The following is a 13152-nucleotide window of genomic DNA, read 5'->3' on the forward strand; positions in this document are numbered from 1 at the left end:
GTAATTATGTTCGCACCCACAAGAGTTTATTTAACTCTCCTTAGTCCATGATGAGCACGAGCTCAGCCTCAAGAAGTGATATCTGGCTGGATCACTATAGGGCCCAGTATTTCCTGACCAGACTGATGTATGTCACTGCTTCATTCAACAGATCCCATCTATCCAGATTTTCCAGACTTGTCTGTGGTCTTACCATCTTATGTGTTGATGAAATAGCTTGCCTATCTCTTTAAAAGTCCATAGTAGAATTATAGAGATATACAATTATGTTCTATTTCTATGTGTAGAATTCCCCAGTTAAAATATGCCCCACATGATGTGTATGTTCTGTATATAAAAAACAGTTGTGTCATCCTGGATATTTATAATCTTATCAAATGTGATTTGAACTGTTTTGACGTGTACACAGATTCAATTACACATATGGCAATAAAATATTTTATTTGATATGAAAATCAATATAGATGTGTCCATATTTTTCTCATTAGCATGCTCCTATAGACTTTGGCAACTGTCCTCCAAGCTAGCACCAAATATTCCATGGCAACCACATTCTAATTAGTAATCTCAGTGGAAACAAATTGGCGCCAAAGGTTTCAGAGACATACATCTCAAAATGAGTCTAGAGATGCCCCTAAACTCAGTTATAGAATTAGCTCACCACACCCAGTTCCAACATCAACCACTATAAAATTGACCTTAGATCAGCACTTAGGGGCAGTCTACCTGCACTTCCCTCATTACTCAACTCAAGGGTGTCAGCTAAGTAAGTACACCCTTTGAGGCATGTTCCCTTTAAATTTAGCTCAACAATCAATCATTTAATCTCAATATAAAGTGGCTTCCTTTCTTCTCATCATGTAGAAAAGAACATCAGATGTTAATGCTTTGATGTGTACATTTTGGACTGTTCTCAGCATAGTCACTGGCGATGGTTCCAATCGTTTTTCCACCATTCATTTTTCCCATAGGGGATTTTAGAATCCATACGGGTTGTTTCGTATAGGCTTACCATGGTGTGATGTTTTGATAACCGTGTAAATCTCTCTCAGACAAGGTGACTTTTATCAATATATTCATCTTTATTTACTCTCAGATTCTAAAATTCTAATTAGCATCAAAGCAGACCATGCAAAACTACAAATCGCTGTAAGTTCCTGCACGTCATCTCTAGCTGACACCTTGGCTAACAGGTATTGTGTCAATTGAAAAAAGTTTACAGAATTGTCAATTTAAAGAAATGTATCCAATTTATTCATTACAACATCTAGCTAACATTAGATAGTTAATCCAGAGATTCTTACCTTTGCCTCGAATTTGGCAGTTTCGTCCAGATCATCATGGCATTTGTAGTTCTTTATGATAGCCACAATAGCAGCTAATTGTCATTTCATTTGGGGGGGGGGGGGGGGGGGGGTAAATACAGGCGAATAAATAAATAAAGACAAAAGTCACCTTGTCCTAATGAGATTTACACAAAATGTCATGCCAGGGTAAGCCTACAAGAAACACAGCCCGTAGTAAGTATTTAAGTGTTTCTAAAATCCCCTGTGGGAAAAATGATTGGAACCATTTCCTTGTTTGACCGCTAGGTTTCATGGGTATTATGACTCATACTGTGGTACTCTATAGCCACGGAAAGTAGGGGTGCTGCACCCCCTGAGGAATCCGAATGTAACAATAGAAATTCTCACCAAAGTAGTCCACTGTGCATTTACTAGTCCTGTATTAGCCATTATAGCAGGTCTGTAGCGCCACTACCCACCTGCCGGTGGAAAAAGCACTGCTCCACGACCCCCAAACAGCTTCCTGCGGCTATGGTTCTCAGTGTTCTACTCTAATATTTGGAGTTGGCAGCAGTTTGCCAAGTGATCAATTGGAATGTTCTGTTCTGAGGGTTCTAAACACACATTTGAGCCTGGTATGTTTAAACCAGTACATAACAATACAGCTAACAGAATTTCACAATACTATATTAGGTATACTCCTATATGTGTTAACAAGTACATCAGAAACAGACATTGCATTTACATAAAAGCATATCTTAAAGATGGCATCACTATGGCTGCGTTTAGACAGGCAGCCAATTCTGATCTTTTTTCCACTAATCAGATCTTTTTCAGAGCTGATCTGATTGGTCAACAATTACTGAAAAGAATATTGGGCTGCCTGTCTAAACGCAGCCTAAGGTGACACTCGTTACCAAAAAGTGCATAAAAATCAAGCCAATCAGCACTGAGCTTTCGCTCATGACTACCCAAATAGAAATGTAACAATCATAGAAAAGCATCAGACATACAGAGTAAAAAAAATCAAAAATCCTTCCTCTCTGTGTCTCAGAGGAATACTGATATTGGGGGGTGTATTTATTAGTGCAAACCGTAGTTTAACATTTCGCATTGGAAAATGTTTTGCAACAAAAACAAGTTTCTAGTGAACCATTTCAGGAATATCCCTCCCCATTTGGTTCCTGTTGCTTTTGTTTGCCTCCGTTTGGCTCCTAGTGAATACACCTCAGGGTTGCCTTCAGCAGGCACAAACCTACTGGACAAGTTCAGAAAGTATCTTACTGCTCCCAGCTCATAACACACATTTTTACTTTATAAACAAAAAATATCAAATTAAAAAAATCTTCATATAAAGATAGTTAGATTAAAGTTACAGCTTTGTATTCAGTGTGTCTATCCGTGGTGGAAAACGTACCCAGTTGTCATACTTTGGTAAAAGTCAAGATCCTGTACCTTAATAGCAAATGACTCAAGTGAAAGTCACCCAGTAAAATACTACTTGATTAAAAGTGTAAAATGCACAAAGCATTTGTGTTTAGTGAGTCCGCCATATCAGAGGCAGTAGGGATGACCACGTGTTCTCTTTATAAGTGTGTGAATTGTAACATTTTCCTGTCCTGCTAAACATTCAAATGTAACAAGTACTCTTATGTGTAAGGGAAAATGTACGGGAGTATTTTCATTAGGAGAGTAGTGGAGTAAAAGTGAATTTGGTCAAAAATAGAAATAGTAAAGTACAGATACCCCAAAACCTACTTAGGTAGTACTTCAAAGTATTTTTACTTAGTTATTTTACACCACTGGTGTCTATACTAGTATATTACTACATATGTCTTTGCAAGCAGATGCATTTTAGCAGAAGAGTAGACTTCATGAAAATGGCTAAATATGTGCGTTAGCGAAGTCAAATCCATAGAATTAGAATTAGTAGAAAGAACGTTCCAATTCAAAACAACGTTCTGTGGTAGGTACACCAGTATTTCCATTCTACTCATTCTAATTCTATAGTGAGTGCAGTTGCACTCTGGTGAGCCGAGTCTGCCTGTCTCGGGGGGGAGGGGATGGGAAGGAACGTTGTTTCCGGGGATTCATCTGTTGGCTGCACCAATAAGCTGCAGCAGGCACAGGAAGATCTGGACGATGTCGATGTAGATGGAGAGCGCTGCGAACACATACTCCTCTGGACTGATAGAGTTCTTCCCCTTGCCGATCAACAGCTGTGTGTGGTACGCCAGAAACTACACACAGAAATACACCAGCAAGATATCAGAAAATATATGAGCAATATATCAGTAATGTACCAGCAATAAGTCAATGCACACAAGAAAACAGTACATAGATAACACTAGCAACAACTACAAAATGTGTCCGAATAACATCACTACAAAGCACAATATATTATACATATATGTTGTAGGAAGAAACTAATTTATACAGTTGTCTGTACTACATCTACTTGTGTATTGTACTCACCAGTGTGTAGACTATTGCGCCAACGGCCGCGTACACCATGTGAAGCCAAGGAATCTGGCCAGGAGGAGACAACACCATTAGAAAACACCGAACCATTACTGTAATACAATAGACATGGAAAACAAACATGACTAGGTATGGCTAACGGTGTGTGTGTGTTAGTGATGCGTGGGTTATATCCGAGGGGCGGACAGGTTTAGGGTAATTCAATATTGTGTGGATGAAGGGCAAGGGGGGTGGCGGGCGGGTTGAATAAAGACAAAACAATACCTTTAAAAAAATCCAGGACTATCATTCTTGTGCAATTTATTTCTATTGTCTACAATAAGGTTTTTCATTCATTATTTTAGGCTGTCTGGCATTAGTGCATAAGCCTAAGCTTTAGGGTCCAAATGTATGTGCCTACACGCTAATCACCAAATGCTTTTGGGAAAGGGCAGAAAAAGTTCATGTCAATCCACGGAGGCAAAAAGTACAATGCGAGTTTAATTCAATAAGAGAAAAGCTGCAAAAGGACAGTGGAAAATAAAGAAAAGGGAGAGCCAGAAAAGTCATATTTGGGAAAGATTTGAAGTTACTTGTCACTTCACCAAATACTTCCCAAACATTACTTTTCTATGTAATATGTGATGATTCTGAGGTGCTACACAAATCACAAAATAGGGACTTCAAACAGGTCTATGGCACGTCAAGGGAACTGTAGTCTACTGTTCAGAGGGGTTAAATGGAAACTGAAATTAGGACACTGACTGTAGGTCTATAACCTCTCACAGTCTTGCAGTAAAATTATACACCAAACTTGCCAGATCTCCATTGAAAAAGAAACTCTGGGTCTCAATGGGCTTTTCCTGGTTAAATAAAGGTCAAATAAAAAAAACTGTAGGCAACATTTTGACTTGGGAACAGGAGAAGAAATATGATTTCTTTCTTTCAGCATCTTGAGAGAATGTGAATGCTCAGTTAGATATCATCTGTAGAGTTGCTGTCTTTATCAGCATCATAAAAGCTGATAGTATTTCAAACACACCAAATTTGCATCCAAGCCAAACTGAAAACTTAAGAAACATGTTGGTTCGTTTTCACAGCTTTTGCACAGAAAATCATTTTGTTATAGCATTTTTTCCCAGTTCCTAAACGTCTTTGCTCCGTGAAAGATGATAACAGAGAAAACTTGACCTATGTCAACTACATTGAAGCATTTATTCGATCGATTTATGATATTATTCTGGGTTTACTTCGTCTTCTAGGGCAACATATGACAAAAGAGAAGCGGCATGTATCAAATTATAGACAAGTTGACTAACAAATAGCCTTCCAAAGTGTTTTAAATTATAAGCAGAAACATATCTAAAATCAGGCAAAAAAATTATCCTTTATACCCCCGTCAAAAAATTGTCCTGCCGTCTTTGACTCTAGCCTATAGCGCCGGTTCTATATTTTGAGGCGGCAGATAGCCTAATGGTTAGAGTGTTGGGCCAGCAACCGAAAGGTTGGTGGATAGAATCCCCGAGCTGACAAGGTAAAAATCTGTCGTTATGCCCCTGAACAAGGCAGTTAACCCACTGTTCCTAGACCATCATTGTAAATAAGAATTTGTTCTTAACTGACTTGCCTGGTTAAATACAGAAAAGGTATTTGCAGTGTGGGCCCGAGAATTTACCTTCATCACATATAGTCTGGAGGTTGTGGGAGGGTTATGAGCAATTGCGGGCAGGTGCGGGTGAACAAACAGCTGACCCGCGCACCACTAGCGTGTGAGTGTTTGTGTCTGTGTGCGCGCGTGCGTAATATGCCAACTCACATATTTGAAGGAGAGCACAATGGCTGTGATGATGCCTGCCACCATGACAACGATCCCCAGGACACAGAATAGGCCTGGGCATGAGGTGAGGTCCACCTGAAGAGATACATTATGAAGTTTCAAACACTTGCACACACACACACACACAACACACACACATCAGGTGTCTCTTACCTTGGTCTGGAAGCAGAAGACAGTGGTGATGATACACACAATGACGGTGATGCCCAGAGCCAGAAACACTGCCTTAGTATCATAGTAACTACAGAGCAGAGACACACAGACAGACAGACATTACTACCATGCTCAGGTGTGTGTGTGTTTGTGTGTGTCTCTCTCTCACCTGGATATGGTGCCCGTCATGTAGGACATGGCCAGTGTCTGTAGAACACAGAATACACAGATCAATATAGACCACTGCAGGCCAGCACCAACCAATAAAGTTCATCATAGAGCAGTATGACAGACTAGTGCAGAGGTCACGCCTGTGCAGTCACTTTCCCCACAGTCCTGTTAGAGTGATTTCTCCCCTTCTCAGCTGTCTATCACAGCTTCCTGGTTTCCACCAATCAGTGTGCCCGAATGGACATTTCGATTCTGACCCCTCCCACTCCAGGTCAGTGTTTTCAGTTGTAAGATGAAGATGCAAGTTGTGTTTAGGAAGATTGTGCGTGCATCCAAGAAGTGAGTTGTGGGGTTTATTGTCAGGAGGGTTAATAATAAGTTATGATGATTGACTGCAAGCAATTACATTTAGGCCTAATTACCTTGTTACATCTGTAACTGTAGCTGTATAGTACAGTTTATTTCAGATACTCCATGTGCATGTCATTTACAAGTGTCTGTATTGGGTTTAATGCATGAGTGTTGCGCAGTAGACGTTATTGTGTCAAGATGGTTAATTCCTATAGCCTGTATGCACACTTTACCGCTGCGCTTTTATAGTTTGCGCTACTGTTAAGGCATGGTGAGAGATTCTAGAGGTTTCAGAGATTATCGTCAGCGCTCCCGTACGAGCAGTAAGATTTGGTACCGGACACAGATCAGATAAGATCTCCACTAGTCCAGAGGGGGCCATAAATCTTGTCTGCCTAAGTAATGAATTCTCACTCTCTCTCCTGCAAGATGTTTAAACATACACTGCTGTTAATATGTGCTGTTATGTGAATATCCCTGTATAGATGCTATGCCATTCTTTGCTGTGTAGATATTCCTATTGCAATAAGGCACGGGGGGTGTGGTATATGGCCAATATATCACAATATATCACAGCTAAAGGCAGTTCTTATGCATGACGCAACGAGGAGTGCCTGGATACAGCTCTTAGCCGTGGTATATTGGCCATATACCACTAACACCCGAGGTGCCTTATTGCTATTATAAACTGGTTACCAATGTAATTAAAAGTGTAAAAATAAATGTTCTGTCATACCCGTGGTATACGGCTTTCAGCATTCAGAGTTCGAACAACCCAGTTTATAATTGTTCTTACCTTTCAGGTAAATCACTGAAAAGTTTGTGTGTTCATACTATGTGTGTTGGTGACAAAGATAAATACAACTCTACGTATGGACACATCTGCCTTGTTCTCGCTGGACAGCCTGTAGTGAGTCAGAACCTTAACAATCAGCATTAAGTAGTAGCAAGTGAGGGCATTCACAGCCGACTGCTCTGACGAGCTCCAACCAGACATTTTTTCAACAGATCTGTACAGACTAGTAATAGTTACTTACAAAGATGGCCAGCAGGATGACATTCCATGGGAATTTCCTCCTAAAGACAGGGGAGTGGCCACATTAGGACAGCACTTCAATACAATAAAACATTGTTGTCAACTATATTGTCATCATTTTCCAAAGGAATTCTTTAAGAAAGAGACTCACCTGGGTCCTTTACAGCAGACCAGCACAATGTGAGTGACGAAATACACAGCGCTGCAAAGACATAGGTCAACACAGCTGTCAGTCAAACAGGACATGCAGAACATAGGCCAGTACAGCTGTCAATCCAACAGTACTGTAAAACCATAGGTCAGTAGTAAGGGATAGTACTTACAATGATGCCCAGTAGACAGCTGGGTTTGCGATCACAAACTTCTTAACAGAGTCACTGCAAAGAGAAACTCAGTTATACAAACACACATTTGTGCAGGAACACAAAACCACTAATACACAGTCATAGTAACACACACACTCACACAAATGTGAAGACGGACACAATTGCGACAGTGACGAGTAGCTGAGATGCCAGGATCATATACACCTAAGAGAAAAATGGAGAGTATATTATACACTTCCTGTGTGTTTGTGTGTTAACTGTGTGTGTGCGTGCGTGCTGTGTTCTCACCTTTCGTATGAAGGAGTGTCGCACTTTCAGACTGTCAAAGCTGCCTGCCGCAAACCCCTCTCCATCGCCTGTGACATCAGCAGAGACATCATTAGAGTCATATGTCACTTCACATCAGAACACATGCCTGGTAATCAACTACTAAAGTAGAACCTATAGTATCAAGTATGTATTTTAACTGTGTGAAGGAGCTTGTTCAGTAGTAACAGAACACTTCAGAGTAAGCCCCAGACAGGTGAGAGGAGGGTTCAGGCTTACCGCTCAGTGCATTGCTAGGCATCATAGGGGGGATTATAGGGGGTATGGGTGGCATCATAGGCTGGTTGTTGTACCCTGGACCCCCGGAGTGAGGCTGGCCTGGGTAGGGCCCAGCAGGGTACCCGGCAGGCTGGCCGGGGTAGGGCCCAGCAGGGTACCCGGCAGGCTGGCCGGGGTATGGAGGTCCATGGGGACCAGAGGGGTAGAAGGACGAGGGCTGGCCTGATGGGGGACCTCCATTGGCAGGGAAGCCATAGGCAGGGGGAGGGGGGTAGTTACCACCTTGGGGGCCATAGAGGGGGGAATGAGAATCATCGTAACCCAGGGGGAAGTCAGACCGAGACATACTGTCTGAGAGAGAGAGGATGAGAAAAGAGAGAGAGGAGGGAGAGCGAGAAGTAGTTATGGCCCATTCTACCCACCCGAAACAGTTTAGAACAGTATGTGAATATATTACTTTTGATCTTTGGCAAGTTTTTTGGGGGCTGCTTGTGCACACACAAAAAAAATATCCTGGTCAGCCGAAGTTCAGAACCCGAAGTCGACGCCCCTTCGTCAGTCATTCGTCAACAGTAGGGATTCTTCAATTAAGTGTTTGTTGTCATTCAACGATAGATGACTCGTTTTCATGCAAATGTTTTAATTTGAGAAATACGGCGCTAAACAACTTAGATGTCAAGTTGCACGACAAAGATCTCCTCGGCAAAAATATCAAAATGAATGACAGATTTATTGAGTTATGATAAATTAATTCAGAAAAATTTGAGGAAGTATTACTGGCTACAGCGTCTCAAGATGGACAAACAGTACTATAGCCGCTTTTTCTTGTTTTTCAAGCGAAGATCTCTATTAAGGGCACACTATTTTGCTCCTGTAGTCAAGGGCTCTTAGGGGTTTATATTAGTTGTATCTCTAGAGGCAGATTAAGTTGAAGTGGAGTGTTTCCATATGTTTCTGCTTACAGTACAAGTCAACAGTTTGTACACACCTACTCATTCAAGGGTTTTTCTTCATTATTAATATTTTCTACATTGTAGAATAATAGTGAAGACATCAAAACTATGAAATAACACATGGAATCATGTAGTAACCAAAAAAGTTTTACACAAATCAAAATATATTTTATATTTGAGATTCTTCAAAGTAGCCACCCTTTGCCTTGATGAAAGTTTTGTACACTCTTGACATTCTCTCAACCAGCTTCATGAGGTAGTCATCTGGAAAGCAATTCAATTAACTGGTGTGTCTTGTTAAAAGGTCATTTGTGGAATTTATTTCCTTCTTAATGCGTTTGAGCCAATCAGCTGTGTTGTGACATGGTAGGGGTGTTATTCAGAAGATAGCCCTATTTGGTAAAAGACCAAGTCCATATTATGGCAAGTACAGCTTAAATAAGCAAAGAGAAACAACAGTCCATCATTACTTTAAGACATGAAGGTCAGTCAGCCTGGAAAATTTCAAGAACATTAAAAGTTTCTTCAAGTGCAGTTGCAAAAACCATCAAGTGCTATGATGAAACTGGCTCTCATGAGGACCGCCACAGGAAAGGAAGACCCAGGGTTACCTTTGCTGCAGAGGATAAGTTAATTAGATTTACCAGCCTCAGAAATTGCAGCCCAAATAAATGCTACACAGAGTTCAAGTAACAGACACATCTCAACATCAACTGTTCTGAGGAGACTGCGTGGATCAGGCCTTCATGGTCAAATTGCTGCAAAGAAACCACTACTAAAGGACACCAATAATAAGAGACTTGCTTAGGCCAAGAAACACGAGCAATGGACATTAGACCGGAGGAAATCTGTCCCTTGGTCTGATGAGTCCAAATGTTAGATTTTTGGGTCCAATCGCATGTCTTTGTGAGACGCAGAGTAGGTGAACGGATGATACCACCGCATGTGTGGTTCCCACCATGAAGCATGGAGAAGGTGTGATGGTGCTTTTCTGATGACACTGTCAGGGATTTATTTAGAATTCAAGGCAAACTTAACCAGCATGGATACAACAGCATTCTGCAGCGATACGCCATCCAATCTGGTTTGTGCTTAGTGGGACTCTCATTTGTTTTTCAACAGGACAATGACCCAAAACCCACCTCCAGGCTGTGTAAGGGCTATTTGACCAAGAAGGAGAGTGATGAGGTGGTGCATCAGATGACCTGGCCTCTGCAATCACCAGACCTCAACCCAATTGAGATGGTTTGGGATGAGTTGGACCACAGAGTGAAGGAAAAGCAGCCAACAAGTACTCAGCATATGTGGGAACTCCTTCAAGACTGTTGGAAAAGCATTCCAGGTGAAGCTGGTTGAGAGAATGTCAAGAGTGTGCAAAGCTTTCATCAAGGCAAAGGGTGGCTACTTTGAAGAATATAAAATATATTTAGATTTGTTTAACACTTTTTTGGTTAATACATGATGCCAAATGTGTTATTTCATAGTTTTGATGTCTTCACTATTATTCTACAATGTAGAAAATAGTCCAAATAAAGAAAAACCCTTTAATGAGTAGGTGTTAACAAACTTTGGACTGGTACTGTATATCTGTGGTTCACACACACACTGCAGCACAACCACACATCACAACCATGCTCCTGACAGACATTTAAATTTCTAATAACCACTATCACATACACTGAACACTACAGAGCTTAACGACAGAGAGAGAGAGTTTAGAGAGTAGAGTTTATATAGACAATTTAACTTGGGAGTGATCATTATGGAAGTTCCCTCAGGTAGGGATTAAGCCTCTAAACTTCCACAAAGCTGGAGACTCATATCTCCCTCACTAGCTTTAAGTGCCAGCTGTCAGAGCAGCTCACAGATCACAGTGCCATCCGTTTTGTCACCAAAGCCCCATATACTACCCACCACTGCGACCTGAACACTCTCGTTGGCTGGCCCTCGCTTCATACTCGTCGCCAAACCCACTGGCTCCAGGTCATCTACAAGACCCTGCTAGGTAAAGTTCCCCCGTATCTCAGCTCGCTGGTCACCATAGCAGCACCCACCTGTAGCACGTGCTCCAGCAGGTATATCTCTCTGGTCACCCTCAAAACCAATTTTTCCTTTGGCAGAACGAACTACAAAAATCTCTGAAACCGGAAACACTTATCTCCCTCACTAGCTTTAAGCACCAGCTGTCAGAGCAGCTCACAGATTACTGCACCTGTACATAGCCCATCTATAATTTAGCCCAAACAACTACCTCTTCCCCTACTGTATTTATTTATTTTGCTCCTTTGCACATCCATTATTTCTCTCTACTTTGCACATTCTTCCACTGCAAATCTACCATTCCAGTATTTTACTTGCTATATTGTATTTACTTCGCCACCATGGCCTTTTTTTTTGTTGCCTTTACCTCCCTTATCTCACCTCATTTGCTCACATTGTATATAGACTTATTTTTCTACTGTATTATTGACTGTATGTTTGTTTTACTCCATGTGTAACTATGTGTTGTTGTATGTGTGGAACTGCTTTGCTTTATCTTGGCCAGGTCGCAATTGTAAATGAGAACTTGTTCTGAATTTGCCTACCTGGTTAAATAAAGGTGAAATAAATACAAATAAAAAATAAACTTTGCCACCATGGCCTATTTATTGCCTTAACTCCCTTATCTTACCACATTTGCACTCACTGTATATACACTTTTTGTTTTATTTTGTTCTACTGTATTATTGACTATGTTTTGTTTATTCCATGTGTAACTCTGTGTTGTTGTATGTGTAGAATTGCTATACTTTATCTTGGCCAGGTCGCAGTTGCAAATGAGAGAATGTTCTGAACTGGCCTACCTGGTTAAATAATGGTAAAATTAAAATAAATAAAAAACAGGGATAGTTTGGGTGTCGGCCTCCACCTTACAACATGCCATTACATCACATCTCCAGTACTAAGCAACGGTGAAAAAATATCAGCTGGAAAAAATGTTTCAGCTGCTTGCCGCCCATAAAACAGTCCCTGCGTGTGTGTTGGGTGTGTAGGGACACACAGGCTTATGACTAAGCACTGTGTAACTTCTTCAGCCGTAAGTCATGGGAGAGTTTGAAGTGAGAATGTGGTTGTGTAACATTAACTGGTTGGGTAGGTTTCTAACCCAAGTAGTCTGCACGATTCAATAACGCTTTAGCCCACTGACCTAAGGCCCGTGTCCGTACAGCCCTACCAAAGTATCCATGTTTGGCCATAGCCAACACACGCAAACACACACACGCGTGTTTAAGTTAAGTCGCAGGCACAAGTTAGAATGGCCAACTCCCCTCGCTCAATGGTGGTTTAGACAACCGCCTCACAAGGTAACGTGTACAATAGGCCTATTCAGGTGTAACCCAAGGACTACCAACTTCAGCTCATAGTCATATGCTTTTTCTTTAAAACGATCACCGTGAGTGTATGGTGTGCCGGAAGTATAAAAATAGTTTGACTCACCACGCAATGAATCCAGGAAAAACAAGAACGCAAACAATGACAACAAGACAAAAAACGATAAAGGCGACCAGTCTTATAACACGGCTATAACCACCCAATCTCTAAACGACAGATGAACTAATTATTGAAGTTTGAAACTCTAATTCCGTCGAGTTTTGAAACTGTTAGCTTCTCTCTCTCTCTCTCTCTCTCTCTCTCTATGGTCCCTTTTCTCTCTTTCTGACCCCTCCTTGTTTCCTCCCGCAGCAGGCAGACAGATGTTAGCTCGAGCCGTAAAACATTTCCTGGAATTTTAGAAGAGTTGTTAGTGGGTGGAGTCAATGGAACTCATGGAGGTAAAATAAAGACATAAGTGTGCTACCATGTAAAGTAAGATTTGTACATGTAAAATATGAGTTGCACCTGTATAATCAGCTTTATAGTCGCACAAAATATTTTCTAACGTGTCATTTCTTTTTAGAATAAATGCAACCACGTAACGTGATGTGTGAATAAATGCAACACTTGCAAACATGTAACTTGATATGTGAATAAATTAAACAAGATTTTCAAGCGG

The 13152-nt window shown here is 41.1% G+C and overlaps 1 protein-coding gene across 5 annotated transcripts; it reads right to left on the reverse strand.

Moving 5' to 3' along the window:
• Positions 1-422: 422 nt before the first annotated feature.
• On the reverse strand, positions 423-12876 carry LOC109879996 (protein lifeguard 3). Of its 5 annotated transcripts, none has more exons than XM_031810212.1 (13): positions 12597-12846; positions 8302-8517; positions 8167-8265; positions 7909-7976; positions 7760-7824; positions 7618-7671; positions 7446-7496; positions 7296-7335; positions 5906-5943; positions 5737-5824; positions 5563-5658; positions 3762-3815; positions 423-3526 (listed from the first exon to the last, which is right to left on the reverse strand). In XM_031810212.1, the coding sequence occupies exons 2-13, from the start codon at positions 8510-8512 to the stop codon at positions 3377-3379; spliced, it is 1014 nt and encodes a 337-aa protein (XP_031666072.1). In that variant the 5' UTR covers positions 8513-8517; positions 12597-12846; the 3' UTR covers positions 423-3376. The 5 variants fall into 5 exon arrangements, with proteins under 5 accessions (XP_031666072.1, XP_031666073.1, XP_031666074.1 ...); XM_031810213.1 differs by having other exon boundaries at positions 8302-8448; positions 12597-12842; XM_031810214.1 differs by having other exon boundaries at positions 8167-8448; positions 12597-12842.
• Positions 12877-13152: the final 276 nt, after the last annotated feature.

This window comes from Oncorhynchus kisutch, linkage group LG30, assembly GCF_002021735.2.
Source record: "Oncorhynchus kisutch isolate 150728-3 linkage group LG30, Okis_V2, whole genome shotgun sequence".
Lineage (NCBI taxonomy): Eukaryota > Metazoa > Chordata > Actinopteri > Salmoniformes > Salmonidae > Oncorhynchus > Oncorhynchus kisutch.

Excerpts from the sequence above, each read along its gene's own strand:
- LOC109879996 (XM_020472217.2), bottom strand. The coding sequence starts at position 8,512 with ATGTCTCGGTCTGACTTCCCCCTGGGTTACGATGATTCTCATTCCCCC. Across the intron at positions 7,825-7,908 it reads GACACTCCTTCATACGAAAG|GTGTATATGATCCTGGCATC; the intron begins GTGAGAACACAG and ends TTTTTCTCTTAG. Across the intron at positions 5,944-7,295 it reads TCATCCTGCTGGCCATCTTT|ACACTGGCCATGTCCTACAT; the intron begins GTAAGTAACTAT and ends TGTGTTCTACAG.